The 15944-nt window shown below is 41.4% G+C and overlaps 1 protein-coding gene across 1 annotated transcript in view; it reads right to left on the bottom strand.

Moving 5' to 3' along the window:
• DPYD (dihydropyrimidine dehydrogenase) overlaps positions 1–15944 on the bottom strand; it is a 2051548-nt gene that overhangs the window by 1018038 nt on the left and 1017566 nt on the right. Inside the window, exon 10 of the mRNA XM_077452870.1 lies at positions 3161–3330. Coding sequence (XP_077308996.1) covers positions 3161–3330 — 170 coding nt within the window. The remainder of the gene's footprint in view (positions 1–3160; positions 3331–15944) is intronic.

Raw genomic sequence — 15944 nt, forward strand, 5'->3', positions numbered from 1 at the left:
CTTGAATCTCCCATGGGAGGCTATCATATGACAACATCCTGTGATTGAACACGCTGAAGGGTGTGGGCAATGCACTTTGTGATCACAGTGTCCTCAGGACACTGCTAATCACAGATTGAGGTAAAGAGACAATCAGTGGCTCTTTACCATGTGATCAGCTGTGTCCAATCACAGCTGACCATGGATGTAAACAGAAGCCAGTGATCAGCACTCCTTTCCTCGCACTGTCAGTCAATCTGTTCCACCAGTGCTGCCAATCTGTGCCCACCATTTCTGCTAATCTGTGCCCATTTCTGCCAATCTGTGCCCATCATTTTTTCCTCATCAGTGTCACCTATCATTGCTGCTTACCAGTGCCCATCAGTGCTGCCTATCAGTGCCTATCAGGGGCACCTATCAGTGCTGCCTAATAAATGCCTCACCATCAGTGCTCACCAGTGCCCCCTCATCAGTGCCCATCATTGCAGCCTTATCAGTGTACATCAGTGAAGGAGAAAAATGACAAGGCTATTTAATAAAATATTTTCATAAAGAATTTTGTTTTTCCATGCATGCATGAATCCTTATTTAATTCAACATATGATACCTTTATTCACTAGTAGTGACATACTTCATTTAAAGTCCCAACCTTTTCCTCTTTTTTGAGAAAAATTACCTGTTTGCACATTTTATAGCAAAACTATGAAAACGTTGGTGTTTTTTTTTTCTTCAAAATGTTCAGTATTTGTTTATTTTAGCAAAAAATGGTGATTAAATATTGCCAAAAGAAATCTCTAGTTGTGTGAAAAAAATATAAAAATGTAGTTTGGGTACAGTGTTGCATGACCGCACAATTGTCATTCAAAGTGTGACAGTCCTGAAAGCTTAAAATTGGCTTGGGCAGCAAGGGGGCAAAAATATTAAGGAACTATAAGAGCAGGGTTTTTTTTTTTTCGGTAGAACAGCAAACAACACAGTTTTCAATGCAAGACATCTTTGTACAGAAAGGCTATAACATAAAACGTGTTTACTCGTTCAAGTTACTAACAAAACTTAGCAGCCGCCGCCGCCCCCCCCCCCCCCCCCCCACAGAATTCAAAGAGCCTGCCTTCTGAACTATAGAGCGCCTGAGAGGAGTTTCAGGAGGTGGGGTCAGTACAAAAATCACCGTTTGTAAGTAGCAATATACCATAATCTGTGTCCATCAAGCCTGTGCTCTATTAGTTCAAGATTATTCTACATAGAGAGAAAATATTCAACATAGAGAGAAAAGATTCGACATTATAGAGACATTAGCAAAAAAGGTTGAATGTGCCTAACCTAATTCTATTCGTCCAAGATTATTCGACATAGAGAGAAAAGATTCAACATGAACATTCAACAAAGCAGTCAGACATTTATGGTCAAATGCTCCGCCCATAGGTTATAGAAGAATTCTAATGTTGGTTGACTAGTAATAATAATTAATACATATAATTATTACTAGTGTCATACAACATTAGAATTCAACTATAGCTTGTAGGTGGAACATTTGACCGGAAATTTACAATTGCAGTGTTGTACGGTTTAGCTGCTCCGTCGAATCTTCTTAGAACATTCAACAGACACCATAAGCCTTCAATGACAGATTCGACCTTAATTATTTTGGATTTTCGAATGAATGCATTTTTTAATGAAACAAAATAAATAAAAACGAATTTCAATAGTAACTGAATAAATGTATTTTTCTGAAGAAAACAAAATTCTGAAATGAAATATTTCAGTGTGCACATGTCTACTGGCTACTAGGAGAGATGTAGACCCAGGAATAGATACTTTATACCTCCCAAAGTGCTACAAAGCCTCCAGGCTATTACAGATATACATTACATTCTTACTTTAAAACCTTATTAAATTGCAAAACAATTTCTCTCCAAGTAGTGGAGGTCTGGAATAGGGCTTTATGACTGTGCACAAGGTGGTGGAGGGTGTATTTGGGCAATGATAAATGTCTTCTTTTGAGACTTAGCTGAGAAGACTGCATTGTGCATAGGGCTTACTGTTGGATAAAATAGCCATCTTAACCATAGGTTTTTTTAATTTGCAATGTACCACAGTGCTAAGATTTTAGTTATCCTTGTGCATGTGGTTAGGCTTACTGCTACCATGGACTCTGGTCAGTACAGATTTACTTTACCATGAGTGATTTATTACCTTGTAAGTTTGTGGAGATGTATGGCTTGGCATTACCCCAATGTTATTCTATATTGTGATTTATACTTTATTCTTGTAAAGCTCTTTCTCAATAGGATTTATTAGAGACAAAAACCTTAATAAAATGAACCTATGGCCAAAGCTTAAAATGAAACATGTATTTCTATATTATATTTCAAATATTTCTAGCATACTTCTAGTAATTTGAAATAGCTTGAAGTTTGTTAACTTAATTAGTGAAGAGTCACACACATTTTACTTTCTTGAAATTCTGAGGCAAGTACTCACTATGCCCTGTGTGTAGGCACTGCTGTGTCACAGAATTCAAAGAGCCTGCCTTCTGAACTATAGAGCACCTGAGAGGAGTTTCAGGAGGTGGGGTCAGTACAAAAATCACCATTTGTAAGTAGCAATATACCATGGGATTTGTAGTCCTTAGAAATTGAAAGTAAACAGCAGAGGAGAATCTGCCAACCATGCAAGAAGTTGGGGAAAGAGATGTCCAGCAGACAGACAACTCACAACACGAAAGGAGATTTTCAAAAATGTTTCAAACTTTTAAAGTCACCTAATACAAGGTATAAAGTACAAGGTATGAATTTGTGGTGGTAACAGTAGAGTTTAAATCTGCCACATTGCTTACAAATATTAAGCCATATACTGTATAAATACTAAGCAAAATAGATGTGCTGTCCTGCCCAGACCTTTCTTTCATTTCCATGTATGAGGGGAGCTTGTATTTTGAAAACAGTTACATTTTTGGTCTACAAAATCTTAGGACATTCAATTCTCTTTAATGACACTGTAACAGTATTCATTGACACACTTAATTCAACTTTGGTCAACATAGTGTAAGCAGTCAAAAAGAGGACAATTTCAGATTGATTACTATGAACTATATCACCTTGAACATTTTTTGAAATAAAGGTCTTTTTAATTTAACTTGAAATGCTCATAATCAGCTTGTTACATTTTCTACTATATTTACCTCTTCAGGAACAGCACGAATGTTAGTAAATCCTTTTCTGAACACTACAAAGACTCTGCGAGCACCACATCGCAATGCTGAAGTTGCACAGTCAAAAGCAGTGTCTCCGGCTCCAAGCACGATAACAGCTCCCTTTATGGACGGCAGTGGAGAGTGACAGGCACATATCCCTGAATAATGAAAATGGGAGGGAAGACATTTTCAAGTAGAGAAACCATTTTGCATGTCAACTCAACAGATACATGTACTTAAAGCAGTGTAAAATTGCATCTTGCAGTTCCCAAGCACAGAGTGTCACTATCACATTATTCTGCTCCACTGAAAGACAGTTCTATTCCCATAGCCGTAGATGTGCTCACATGCTTAATTTCATAGTCAGTACACTTACAGGAACTGCATTTTGTCTGCTTTTACTCTCAGGGGATTAGAAATGCCAGCATTATGGTTTAAATAAGGTTTCTGATGTCCCTGTACTAGATAATAGAGTATATGATGTTCGATTTAAATCAATTTTCACCTTTTTCCCTTCTATGCTATACGGATGAATATATCTTTATGTAATACAATTCATGCATTGTTAAAAAAAAAAAAAAAACATTTAAGAAACAAATTGCAATAAAATGACACAGTGTGACTTGAGCTTTCACATCGGGGTGACAGGAGAGGCGCTTTGCAGGTGTTATTTTTAGCACTATAGCCCTGTAAAGTGCCACAGTGTGAAAGGGGTTTTGGGGAAGAATTGTATATTAGAGTTTGCGTTAAATGACTATTACTAGAGGTTTGCAAATTTGTGTAAATGTAATTTTCATTGAGATTAGTACCAGAATCTGGCTCATATGGTCCTTTCTAGAGCCACATAGAAAGTCAAGGAAGTGCTTAAGAAGGTTATTAGGGATGATTCGAAAACCCCCAGTTCACTTTGCACCAGAACACGGAAACAGACAAAAAGTTCTAGCGAACATGCAAACCCCATTAAAGTCTATGGGACACGAACATGAAAAATCAAAAGTGCTAATTTTAAAGGCTTATATGCAAGTTATTGCCATAAAAGGTGTATGGGACCTAGGTACTGCCCTAGGGGACATGTATCAATGCAAAAAAAAACCTCTTAAAACATATTTTTTTTCAGGAGCAGTGATTTTAATAAAGTGAAACAATAAAAATTTAATCTTCCTTTAAATATCATGCCTGGCTCTCCCCTTAGTCTACCTGTAAAGTGATGCATCTGTGTGAACAGTGCCGCAGCAAAATTACATTTCTACAGAAAAAAATGTCATTTAAACTTACTGCTGTAATTTATTGACGCCTCCCAGCAATATAGATAAAAACATCAAGGAAAAAACTTTGTGCCCCCCCCAGTCCATGTCAGAGCCCTTTGGGTCTGGTATGAATTTTATGGGGAACTCCATGGCAAAATAAAATAAAAAAATTGGCGTGGGGGTCCCCTCCAAATCCATACCAGACCTCATCTGAGCATGTAGCCTGGAGGTCAGGATGAGGGAGACGAGCGAGTACTCCCTCCCCTCCTGAACCATACCAGGCCATATGCCCTCAACATGGGGAGGGTGCTTTGGGGTCCCCTCCAAAGCACCTTGTCCCCATGTTGATGGGGACAAGAGACTCTTCCCGACAACCCTGGCCATTGAGAAAATAAAGATCTGGATAGCCGCACTCCAACCCTGGCCATTGGTCGTTCGGGTCTGCTGGCAGGGGGCTTATCGGAATCTGGAAGCCTCCTTTAACAAGGGGGACCCCCAGATCCCACCCCCCATGTGAATGGGTATTGGGTACATTGTACCTGTACCCATTCACCAAAAAAAAAAAGTGTCAAAAAGTTAAAACCACAATAGACAGTTTTTGACAATTCCTTTATTAAAAAAGAAAAAAAAAGTGTGCATCGATTTATATCCATCGTCAATCACGGTGCCCAACGGAGCCGAAAAATAGAAAAAAAACTAAAAAGCACCACCTCCATGGTATGGCTCCCACTGACTGCTGTGTTTTCCCTTTGACAGCTCTAATATAGGCAAGGGCGGGGCCACCCGCTGAAGTAACCGGTTGGCCCCATATGATGTTAGAAGGGGGCGGAGTCACTTGGTTGCATCACCGGGTGGCCCCACCCTTGCCTATATAACAGCTGTCACAGCCAAGAGATAGCAGTCACTGGGAGGCCTCCCATTGAGGCAGAGCTTTTCAATTTTTTCTATTTTTTGGGGGTTAATCCGGCAGCATGATTGAAGATGGATGGACATCGCGGGCCATTTTTTTTTCTTTTTAATAAAGGAATTGTCAAAACTGTCTATTGTGGTTTTTACTTTTTGAAACTTTTTTTGGGTGAATGGACCAGTGGACACATACGCTGCTGGCCCTGTCACAGTGCCATGGAAACATCTGCCTCTTCTGTTGGACTCCCATGTCAAAATGTGTGTTTGCATCTGTGACTGATGTGCTGTTAAAAATTAATGGCACTGAAAGCGAAATTAGTTCATTTTAGGTGTATAAAAATAGCCATACACTATACAATCAGATTGTACAATCTATGTACAATTCCCTTTAGATTTACCAAAACTATATAATAGGAGGAAACACCTCCAATCACTCAATATCCAATAAGTTAAGCAAACCCTTGATCTACATAGTTCATGGCAGATCTAAAGGAGATTGTACAATCCAATTTTATTTTGAGTGTTACAAAACCTAGGATATACTTCTCCTGTTTTCAGTACTACAGCGCTATCGCCATAGGCTGTTACAGTATCTGATCGCTCAGTACACTCCAAATGAACAACCTATTCAAGATAAAACTTAAGGTAGAAAAAAAATATGCCTGTGTATTTATTTAGAACAGTGATTACTGACTGATTGCATTTCATTTAAATAACGTGCACCTGGAAGTGGGCGGTAGGTAGGAGGGTAGATGATGCAGGGAGTGTGTTAATTAGGTCAGCTGGTCAACTCCTTCCTGTGTTATGACCTATAGTCTATCCAGGAAGTAAGGGAAAATGAATGGAGAAGTGTTGTCAACAGCCATGATGAAGTGAGGTAAACATGTGTAGAATAAAGTCAAAGCTTTATTATTTCTGCAAAATAAATACATTGATGCTATATTGATACATAGGGGAGCTGGAATTTAGGGGGAAAAAAAGGTAAACAAAGGTGAAAGGTTTCCTTAACACAGGAATTGCCAAATTATTTGCAATTAAACCCAGGCAGATTCCCCTCTTCTTACTGCAAGTAAGAAGTATCCTTGTGCTTGAGATGCTTGGTGTTGAGACAAAAAGTCCAGCAAGGAACATGCTTGGCCTGGAATATTTGCATTTCTCCCTTTGTGCTGGAAGTGCACCACACGGCGTGCTCCCAGAACAGAGATCGATGTCTCAGTGGGAGCCTCAGGCCCCGCACTAACAATCAGAACCTGGAACACCTGATTGCTTTGATATAATTGTCACTGTGAAGCCTGCCCCTGTGTTTATTTCACTGTGAATGGAGGAGAGAGATACTAAGTATTTCCCTCTCTCCTTGCAGTGAAAAAATATTAATAACAATAAAAAAAAAAAAAAGTACAAAAAAATAACTAGATCAAAGTTTAATCTAGATCAGTGCCAGGGTTAGTGCTTGGGTCAAGGTCAATATTTTTTTTGACAGTATTTTTTTTTTTAATTAGTATCAGTGTCAGTTAGTGTCAGTGTCCCGGATGGCGTGATCTTTCACAAAATACGTTGGGTGGAGTCCATGCTCACGATGTTACCACTCTTGCCGACCCCACAAGGCTTTTGGCTTGATGGATAGACATTGCAGACTATTTGAGCTTCTTTGATTCATCTTACATACATGATTTGCTGGTGAACCATCAATTATTATTATATGTGAGTGTTCCCATTGGACACCAAAGAAAAGCTGCAGAGATCTGTTTCACTGCAAAGGAAAGAGGGTTGATGACTCCTGTCTTAAGGATATTGGGTGTTTCACCTTTTTACACAATATTGACTATCAAGGTGTGTTTTTCATATATGTTGAACACTTAATCTCTCACATTTTTCTTGGAGTGATCTACTACTTTCATGATTGGAATATATTACTTCTAATTGGACTGTAATATTTATGGGACTTTATTCATTTTGCCTCTGTCATTTTAGCATGCCAATTTTCTGTTTGTATATCAGCATGTTTTAGGTAGGATAAATAAAAAAAAAATTAAAAAAGAAAGATGCACACTATTTTGGGCTGTACTGTGGGTACAAACAACAACTAAAATACATATACTGTTGCGGTCATCAGGAGCAGGAATTTTTAATTTGGGTTTTTCTTTGGTGGAAGGTTTTGGTAGTAGCGAGAAATATACAGCTAGATTTAAATTAAAAGGTTTTTTTGTTTACTATTTTGGGACAGTTTTTCTTTGCACAAAGTAGTTGTGATGATATGTACAATTTTACTAACACCTGTCAAAGTTGCAAAATTGCGCTTAGGCATTTAGATTTTGTTTTACCCTTAGGCACAAAGGGGTTAATCATTGTCCATAAAGCCCTGTTGGATGGCCAAATTGTATACTTCATAGGTTCACATTAACAGCCTATTTTATGAGTTTTGGAAAGGTGCATCCTATACATTAAAGTGAAAAAAAGACCTGGCAGTGACCGCCCTCCAGCCCCCCCGTTTTACTTCCCTGAGCCCTGGAACTTGACCCGGAGGGGAAATGCTGTCTCTCTGCCTTGGATTCTCGGCTCTTGATTGGATAGATTGATAGCATTGCAGCAATTGGCTCCTGCTGCTGTCAATCAAATCCAATGACGCGTGGGCGGGGCCGATTCATACATTTGACGTCAATGGACATCGAATGCTGGACACAGGAGAGCACCTGCAAGGTAACCCCCTCGGGAGTGTGCTTCTCCTAGGGGGTTATCTGATGTGGAGAGGAGCCACAAGAGCCCCAGAAGACCATGTTCGGGGCCACTCTGTGCAAAATGAGCTGTACAGTGGTAGTAAGTATGATATGTTTGTTATAAAAATAAAAATAAATTAACCCTTACAATCACTTTAACCACTTGGGATCCGCGCTATTGCAAAATGACGGCAATAGCGCGGACCCACATTTTCGGGACTACGTCTATTGACGTAGTCCCGGTTACGAGCGGCCTGCGCGCCCCCTGAGGGGCGCGCGCGGCGCGCTCTGTGATCGGCGAGTCCGTGAGACTCGCCTGATCACCGATCCGTGTAAGGGGTCGATCCCGACCCCTTATCACGTGATCAGCTGTCAGCCAATGACAGCTGATCATGTGATAAAACGGAGCCGGTAATCGGCTAGTATTCCTCCTCGCGCTGACAGCGCGAGGAGAAAAAAAAAAAAGCCGATCGCCGGCGGCCGTGTTCGGGACATCAGTCCCGATCACGGCCAGCAATTTAAAAGGACACCTGCCCCCTGCCAGTGCCCACCTGCCACCCGCAGTGCCATCCTGAAATAAAGTAAGTGCCCCCCTGTCAGTGCCACCCAGCAGTGCCCATAGTGCCCACAGTGCCACCCAGCAGTGCCCACAGTGCCACCCATCAGTGCCCACAGTGCCACCCACAGTGCCACCCAGCAGTGCCACCCACAGTGCCACCCAAAATCTGCCTCAGGTGCTGCACCCCAGTGCCGCCCATCAGTGCCCAGCAGTGCCGCCCATCAGTGCCCAGCAGTGCCGCCCATCAGTGCCCAGCAGTGCCACCTATCAGAGCCACCTATCAGTGCCACCTATCAGTGCCCATCAGTCCCATCTATCTGTGGTACCTATCAGTGCCCATCCGTGCCACCCATCCGTGCCACTTATCCGTGCCACCCATCCTTGCCATCTTATCTGTGCCCATCTTTGCCCATCAGTGCCGCCTTATCTGTGCCCATCGGTGCCGCCTTATCTGTGCCTATTAGTGCCGCCTTAACTATGCCTATCAGTGCCCACCAGTGCAGCCTATCAGTGCCCACCAATGCAGCCCATCAGTGCCCACCAATGCAGCCCATCAGTGCCCACCAATGCAGCCTATCAGTGCCGCCTAATCAGCGCACTTCAATGAAGGAGAAAAATGACCCGTTTGCAAAATTTTATAACAAACTATTAAAACATGATTTTTTTTTTTTTTTTTTTTTTGCATCTTTTTTTGTTTGTTTAGCAAAAAATAAAACTCCGAGCTGTAACTAAATACCACCAAAAGAAAGCTCTATTTGTGGGAAAAAAATGATAAAAAATTCATTTGGGTACAGTGTTGTATGACCGCGTAATTGTCACTCAAAGTGCATCAGCGCTGAAAGCTGAAAATTGGTCTGGGACTGAGGGGGGTTTAAGTGCCCAGTAAGCAAGTGGTTAATGCTGAAAAATACTGCTAGTGCCAAAATAAATAAATATTAAAGCCTATTTAAGTAACCTTCCCTTTTAAAATCAGTGTGGTGCTTTACTGTGGGTCAGTGATGGAAATGTAGAAAAAAAACAGTATGATACTCAAGGAGCTAACATTTTAGGAAGAGGAAAAAGCTAAACACAGTCCATGAAAACAAAAAGGTGTGATTTAAATTTAACATTAATTTTGCTTTAATGACCGACAGCCTCTAAATTGTTGTTAATGGCGATCTTCCTCTAAGAGGCAAAAATTAAGATATAATTTCAGCTCTGGTTGCTACTATTACATTTTATAGAAAAGTGAAGATATAGTAAAAACAAATCTGGTCAGGAAGTTATGTGTAAGCTAGGAAATATTGCCCCTAACAACCAAACAGATATTAAGTGCGGAAACATTTCTGAAACTTTGATACATTTTTTATGAATATTAGTAAACCACACTTTAGATAAACCAGCCTCTAATTTATGTTGAGAGGCCTTTTATTTAAATGAACACAGGAGGATTAACGATAAATGTAGAGTGTAATATAATCTATACTATATCTGTATGTTACCTAATTAAGAATCTCCAGTGTTGGATAAAGCAATTAACTTTATAATTAAGCCAAGCTAGAATTAAATAATAACAAAATCTCCAATTAGAATATCTCCTTTGTTAAATTTAGAGTATTTGAGATGCTAGAACTAGATACATTAAAACCTTTTTTAAATTAAATTATTCGTTTAATTACTGTTGAGTTTCACTGACACTGCAATACTCTGAAAAAATTAAGTACTTTTATAGAAAAAAGGTTAATATTGTAAATAAATGTATCACTAATTTAAAGAAAACCATAATATATGCAAGTGGATATTAAGTTATTATTGCGACATCAGACTGAAAGCTGAAATAGTTTTTGATGTGTTTCATGGTATGTTTCATTTCTGTTCCATATGCTAAATGAGGTATTTTGCATACAGATAGGTGATCTTTTGTAGATCAGGGACTGACATTAACATTCCCCTTAAACTGACCCAGTCATCACTCTGTGTACATAGCACAGGTTTAAAGAGGAAGTTTCATGAAGTTTCCCCTTCACCTGCATGATTAATTATGTTGCTGGTGCCAGAAGCAAGTACTGTCAATCAGTACTAATTATTTATTCATCTACTATATAACTGCATGAGCGAAAAGGTCTCGATGAGTTGACATGCTGTTGACCATGCCAATTCAAGGCTCACAGCACCTATAAAACCGGGACAAAGGGCTACTTCCACTTTGTCTCCTCAGGGAATGGATGAAGAAAATATGTATATGCTCTCTCCAGCATGTCTGGTCCTCCAGGCACACACTGCCCACACACGGGTACTACATGATTTGCCCATCCAAATTCTGTAATTTTCATCACTGGCTCAGACCCTTCAAACCACCACCAATATAATGCCTCCGAGTCTAGAAATGCTTCCCTCCTTTATTCCTCCCCCTGCTCCTCTCTGGCACCATTTTAGTCTTATAAACATGGCTCTTGTGCTCACATGGTTGCTGCCAAATCAGCTGCTAACAAGGCCTTTGCTTGTAATCACACTGGAACAAGTAAGGTTACCTTTCATTTACCCATCAGATCTTATCAGTACGAACTTAACCTAACACTTATCCTGTTTTTATTCTACCTTTTCCTACCGCTACCATTAACCACTTGGCCTCCGGAAGGTTTTACCCCCTTCATGCCACACAATTTTTTGCTACTTTAACTGGCAATCGCTCAGTAATGCTAAAATGCAGGCAAATTGTGTTATATATATATATATATATATATATATATATATATATATATATATATATATATATATATATATATATATATATATAGATAGATATATATCACACAAATGGAGCTTTCTTTTGGTGGTATTTGATCACCACTGTTTTTTTTTTGCTATTTAAAGAATTTTGAAAAAAAAAAAAGATATTTGTTTTTACGTTATAAAATATATCCAATAAAATCTCCATCCATTTAGATTAAACTGTATTCTGCTACATGTCATTGGTAAAACAAATCCCAAAAAGTGTATATTTATTGGTTTGTGTGAAGGCTATAGAGACTACAAACTATGGTATACTGTAAATATTTAATAATGTATCAATCCTTATTTACTGATTTCTTGAGATCCTTAAAATGCCAGGACAGTACAAATAGCCCCAAATTACAAATTTTTGGAAAGTAGACAGTTTGAGGTATTTAGTAAGAGACATGGACAGTTTTTTTTAAAAAAAATGTATCACGATTTTTTGGGAAAATTGAGAAATTAAATATATATTAGTTTCACATTTTTTTTTACATACTTTCACCAGTGCAGTACAGCATCATCATATGACATGGCAGTGATCAGGGATACTGACTGGTGACTGTATATTATAGTAAAAAAAAAAAAAAAATATATATATATATATATATATATATATATATATATATATATATATATATATATATATATATATATATATATATATATATATATATATATATATATATATATATATATATATATATATTATGGTCGGAGCCCTCCGCTGTAAGAGATATGAAAGAACACATAAACACGTCACAAGACTAACAGCATAAAATAGACCTGAATTGTGCCCTTGGTCTGCTGTAAGGTAAGCCCTGGTGAGCTGGGCGGTGAGCCCTGGTCTGCTTGGCGATATGCCAAGAGAACGCCGCATACCTTAAGAAAGTAAATGGATGTTTCTGTAGAGAAACGTGTTTTAAGTGAAGTACTCTGAGAAGGGAAATGGGTGGGTGGGTACCTTGCACTGGAACCGACACAGACCGTTGTGGGTGGTCTGATTATATACCCTCCGGGCTCCTCCCATAATTACGGGCCACCATACTGGCCCTCTTATTTATGGTCGGAGCCCTCCGCTGTAAGAGATATGAAAGAACACATAAACACGTCACAAGACTAACAACATAAAATAGACCTGAATTGTGCCCTTGGTCTGCTGTAAGGGAAGCCCTGGTGAGCCTAGCGGTGAGCCCTGGTCTGCTGGGCGATATGCCAAGAGAAGGCCGCAAAAGATTTGGTTTAGGGAGGTAATTATTAATTTATGTACAACAAGACACTACGGGGCAAAGTTGCTGAAGGCTCAGGACATTTCCACTTGTGGATTGGAGATTTATCGAGTAAAGCAGGTGGATTCCCGCCTGCCCATCTTTGATCGCGTGGACTGGGACCCCGTTTCGTGAGGCTGCTGATGCTGCTCCAATGCGAAAGAATGTCCAAGAAAATGACTGGCCTAATTTGCTCAAAAGCAACCTGACGTGACTAATGAACTGGTTGCTGCCTGGGGTACTAATCGGGAACGGTAGTAATGGGCTGTCCTGCGAGGGATCAAACATATGGGCCAAAAATGGATCTAGGATGGACATGGGGCACCAGGCTTTGAGAGTTTGGAAAGGTTTGATGTCAACCCCTTGACCGGACTATTGTGTTTTGGACACCCTGAGGAGCAAGATGAAGTAAGTCTGATGGCGTGTGAGGTGGCGTCTACGTAACACTTTACAACTGGGATGGTGACAGTATTCACTGGGGCGTAAGAAGCTGTAGAAAGCCAGGTAGATGGCTGCTTGAACGACCAGGCTGAATTTAGCCAAAGGGGAATGTGACAGGATGAAAGACACGTCTCGGAATATGGCGCTGGTGACGGGTAGCCGTTTGATACTGATTTGGGGTCATTACCTGTGAATACCACACAACATGGTCTTGACCGTATGGGCGGCAAACAAGACGGTTTGTTAGGATCTCATAAGGGGATGAAATACTGGATGTCAGCTGAGTGGGGTCTAAGGTATTGTGTGACAATGCCAACTGTGTGTGGTGGCATAATATGAAGACCAGGATGTGATGGAGAACTCTTGGTATTGCTCTGGGGTTTGAGGCTAGTAACCTGACATAGAACCTCTAGGCTGCACGGTAGGCCTTCAGGGTGTTGTGAGATAGTGAAAGATTAATAAGTCAGGTAGCGTTGTGAAAGTGTTGTTTGAATCCGAGGTTAGCTACGACCAGTGTGGGATAAGAGACATGGTCGGGTCGGTTCCAGGTTCCTGCAAAATAACGAAGCAAAGTTAACGGGTAGTGCGTCGGACAGATTATTGCGTTTGTCTGGGATGTGGACACATAGGACGTTAGATTGGTTCTGTGGGGATAGTGGCACCAGCCTGTGCAGGAAGGCCACGATGGTAGGCTACTAGGACCTCCTTTATTCATAATACTGGCTGTGGCTTGGTTGTCTGTGGCGAACGTCACTGTTTGTCCTGCCCAGTTGTTGCACCAGACTTGAGCTGCTGCAACAATGGGGTAGAGGTCGAACAAAGAGGAGGACTAACTGAACCCAGGAATCAAGAGGATTTCTGACGGCCATGGCCCTATCAACCCAATTTGGCCAAAATTGAGGCGAGGACCTGTGGAGGCTGTGGTGACCATGACTACCTGAGATGAAGAGAGAGATGCTGAGGGAATACACATTGGCATGCCATTCCAATTTGTGAGAAATTTGACTCCCATGGGCAGATCTGCTATAGCTGGCACATCTTAATTTAAGGATTTAGTCAGGGTCTTTACCTGGAAGAGAAACACTAAAAGATGGGAGGTAAAGGATCCCCTTGAGTCTGGCTGCTGCCTTGGCTGAAAATGAGCGGTGATAGTCAAAGGATGGGCACCCTGCGTACTTGTGACCTGCTGCATGCAGATACGGGTCCAATTCTACCCTCCTATTGGGGTTGCTCTGCCTAGCATGTCTCTGACTGTCCCCAAGGCCAGCACAAACTCTGTGACAGTGAGCTTGCGATTAAGTAAAGGGTCTCTGGCCTTCAGGATGACGGAGACATCTCCCCGCGAATATGATTTGTTCTAGGCCAAGTTGTGTACTGCTATGAGGAGGGATGCTAAGTTAACGTTGTTGTCATCCAAGATGTCCTCCTAGATGCCCTGCTAGGACAAGGTGTGCAGGGAAGACGATGGTGCAGAAGTTGGGTGTATCTCTAAGTGAAGGTACGGGAATGACGGTGGTGACTGGAGCTGGTAGGGGCACGGCTGGGCATACCTCCAGGGCTCTCACTCTGCTTGGACTTCGGCGACTGCTGTTGACAGTGTGGTTACCCAGGAGTGCAGCTGAGTAGTCGCAAAGAAGATAGACTGAAGTGGTGCCTGGAAGGGCTGCCACTGACGGTGGAAACAGTAGCCTAAAGGCTTGGTTTCCTGGCTGCGGCAGGGTAGGATTTACTCCTGCGACACCGTTCTGCTATGAATTATTTTTTATTTTTTTTTATTGGTCCAAGCTCTTGTGAGACTGTAAACCGCCGCTTGCTGAGCCCGTAAAGGGTGATGGCAGGGCTGAGGCAAAGTCCTCACTGTCTGCCTGCGACATGGCGTCAACTAAAAGCAAGGGGGGGTGCGTATGTTTGAGGTAAGTTGCAAAGGTAGGAGGGGATAGTTGCATTTGGGTAGATAAGATGAAAGGCGGAAGGAAACAAGAAGAATAGGACAAGGAACGACAGCCATAGTGACAGTTGGTTTGCGTTCGAGCGCTGTTGAGTGTGACTTTAGAAAACTCAAAAGAATGCGTGACAACCGAGGTGAGCCAGGAGGTGACTGGCTAGGTAACCGATAGCTCGGGTGTCAGTCTGTGCTCGGCACAGACTAATGAACCAGAGCGCCCCAGGGCGGACTGGGGTGGGTAGCTGAAGTCTGGTATACTAAGTAGGAATGTTGCGATCTGTAGTTAATTGACGTGGGTTCGGTCTACTAATGCTTGCACTGCCAGCAAGTATGGAGATTAGGCAACCTTGTCTGTGTATTGAAGGCTTGTGCTTCGAAAACAGAGTGAAGTGCACAGAAGTATGTGACACTTGCTAACGCCTCAGGAGCAGGTCAAATTCTGTATGTGAAGTATACATATGTAGTGAAAGAGTGTTTAAGAGAAAGGGGGAATCCCATTGAACTAAACACCTGACTTTATGCCCTAGTTGTGAAGTCGACTGGTTGGGGTCGAGAACTGAGTTGACCGGGAGCCTGTAGTAGTTTTGACAAGGGGGATTGCAAAGAGTTGTTTGGGGCAAAGCTGGCCCCCTGGTGAAGATGCAAGCCCTCGACAATTTTTTTTTTTTGGGAGATACTGTCCAAACCTGGTGCAGGGTGGACTAACTGGTGTTCTAACTGGCCTAAAAAGGGGAAAGCGACAGAGAAAATGATGAGCAGCCGTGTTGCTACTGGAGACGATGGGTGGCAGTTTGAGCCACTTGCTGAAATGCTTGCAGCGATTGCAAGGAAGCGGCCTTATTTGAATTATGAGGTGAGAATGAATGAATGGATGAATGAGGTGAGCAGCTGTGTTGCTATTGGAGATGAGTGGCCATATTAAGCTATTGCAGAGATGCTTG

This window comes from Lithobates pipiens, unplaced genomic scaffold (assembly GCF_037356315.1).
Source record: "Lithobates pipiens isolate NorthernLeopardFrog02 unplaced genomic scaffold, aLitPip1_a1.2 Scaffold_23, whole genome shotgun sequence".
Lineage (NCBI taxonomy): Eukaryota > Metazoa > Chordata > Amphibia > Anura > Ranidae > Lithobates > Lithobates pipiens.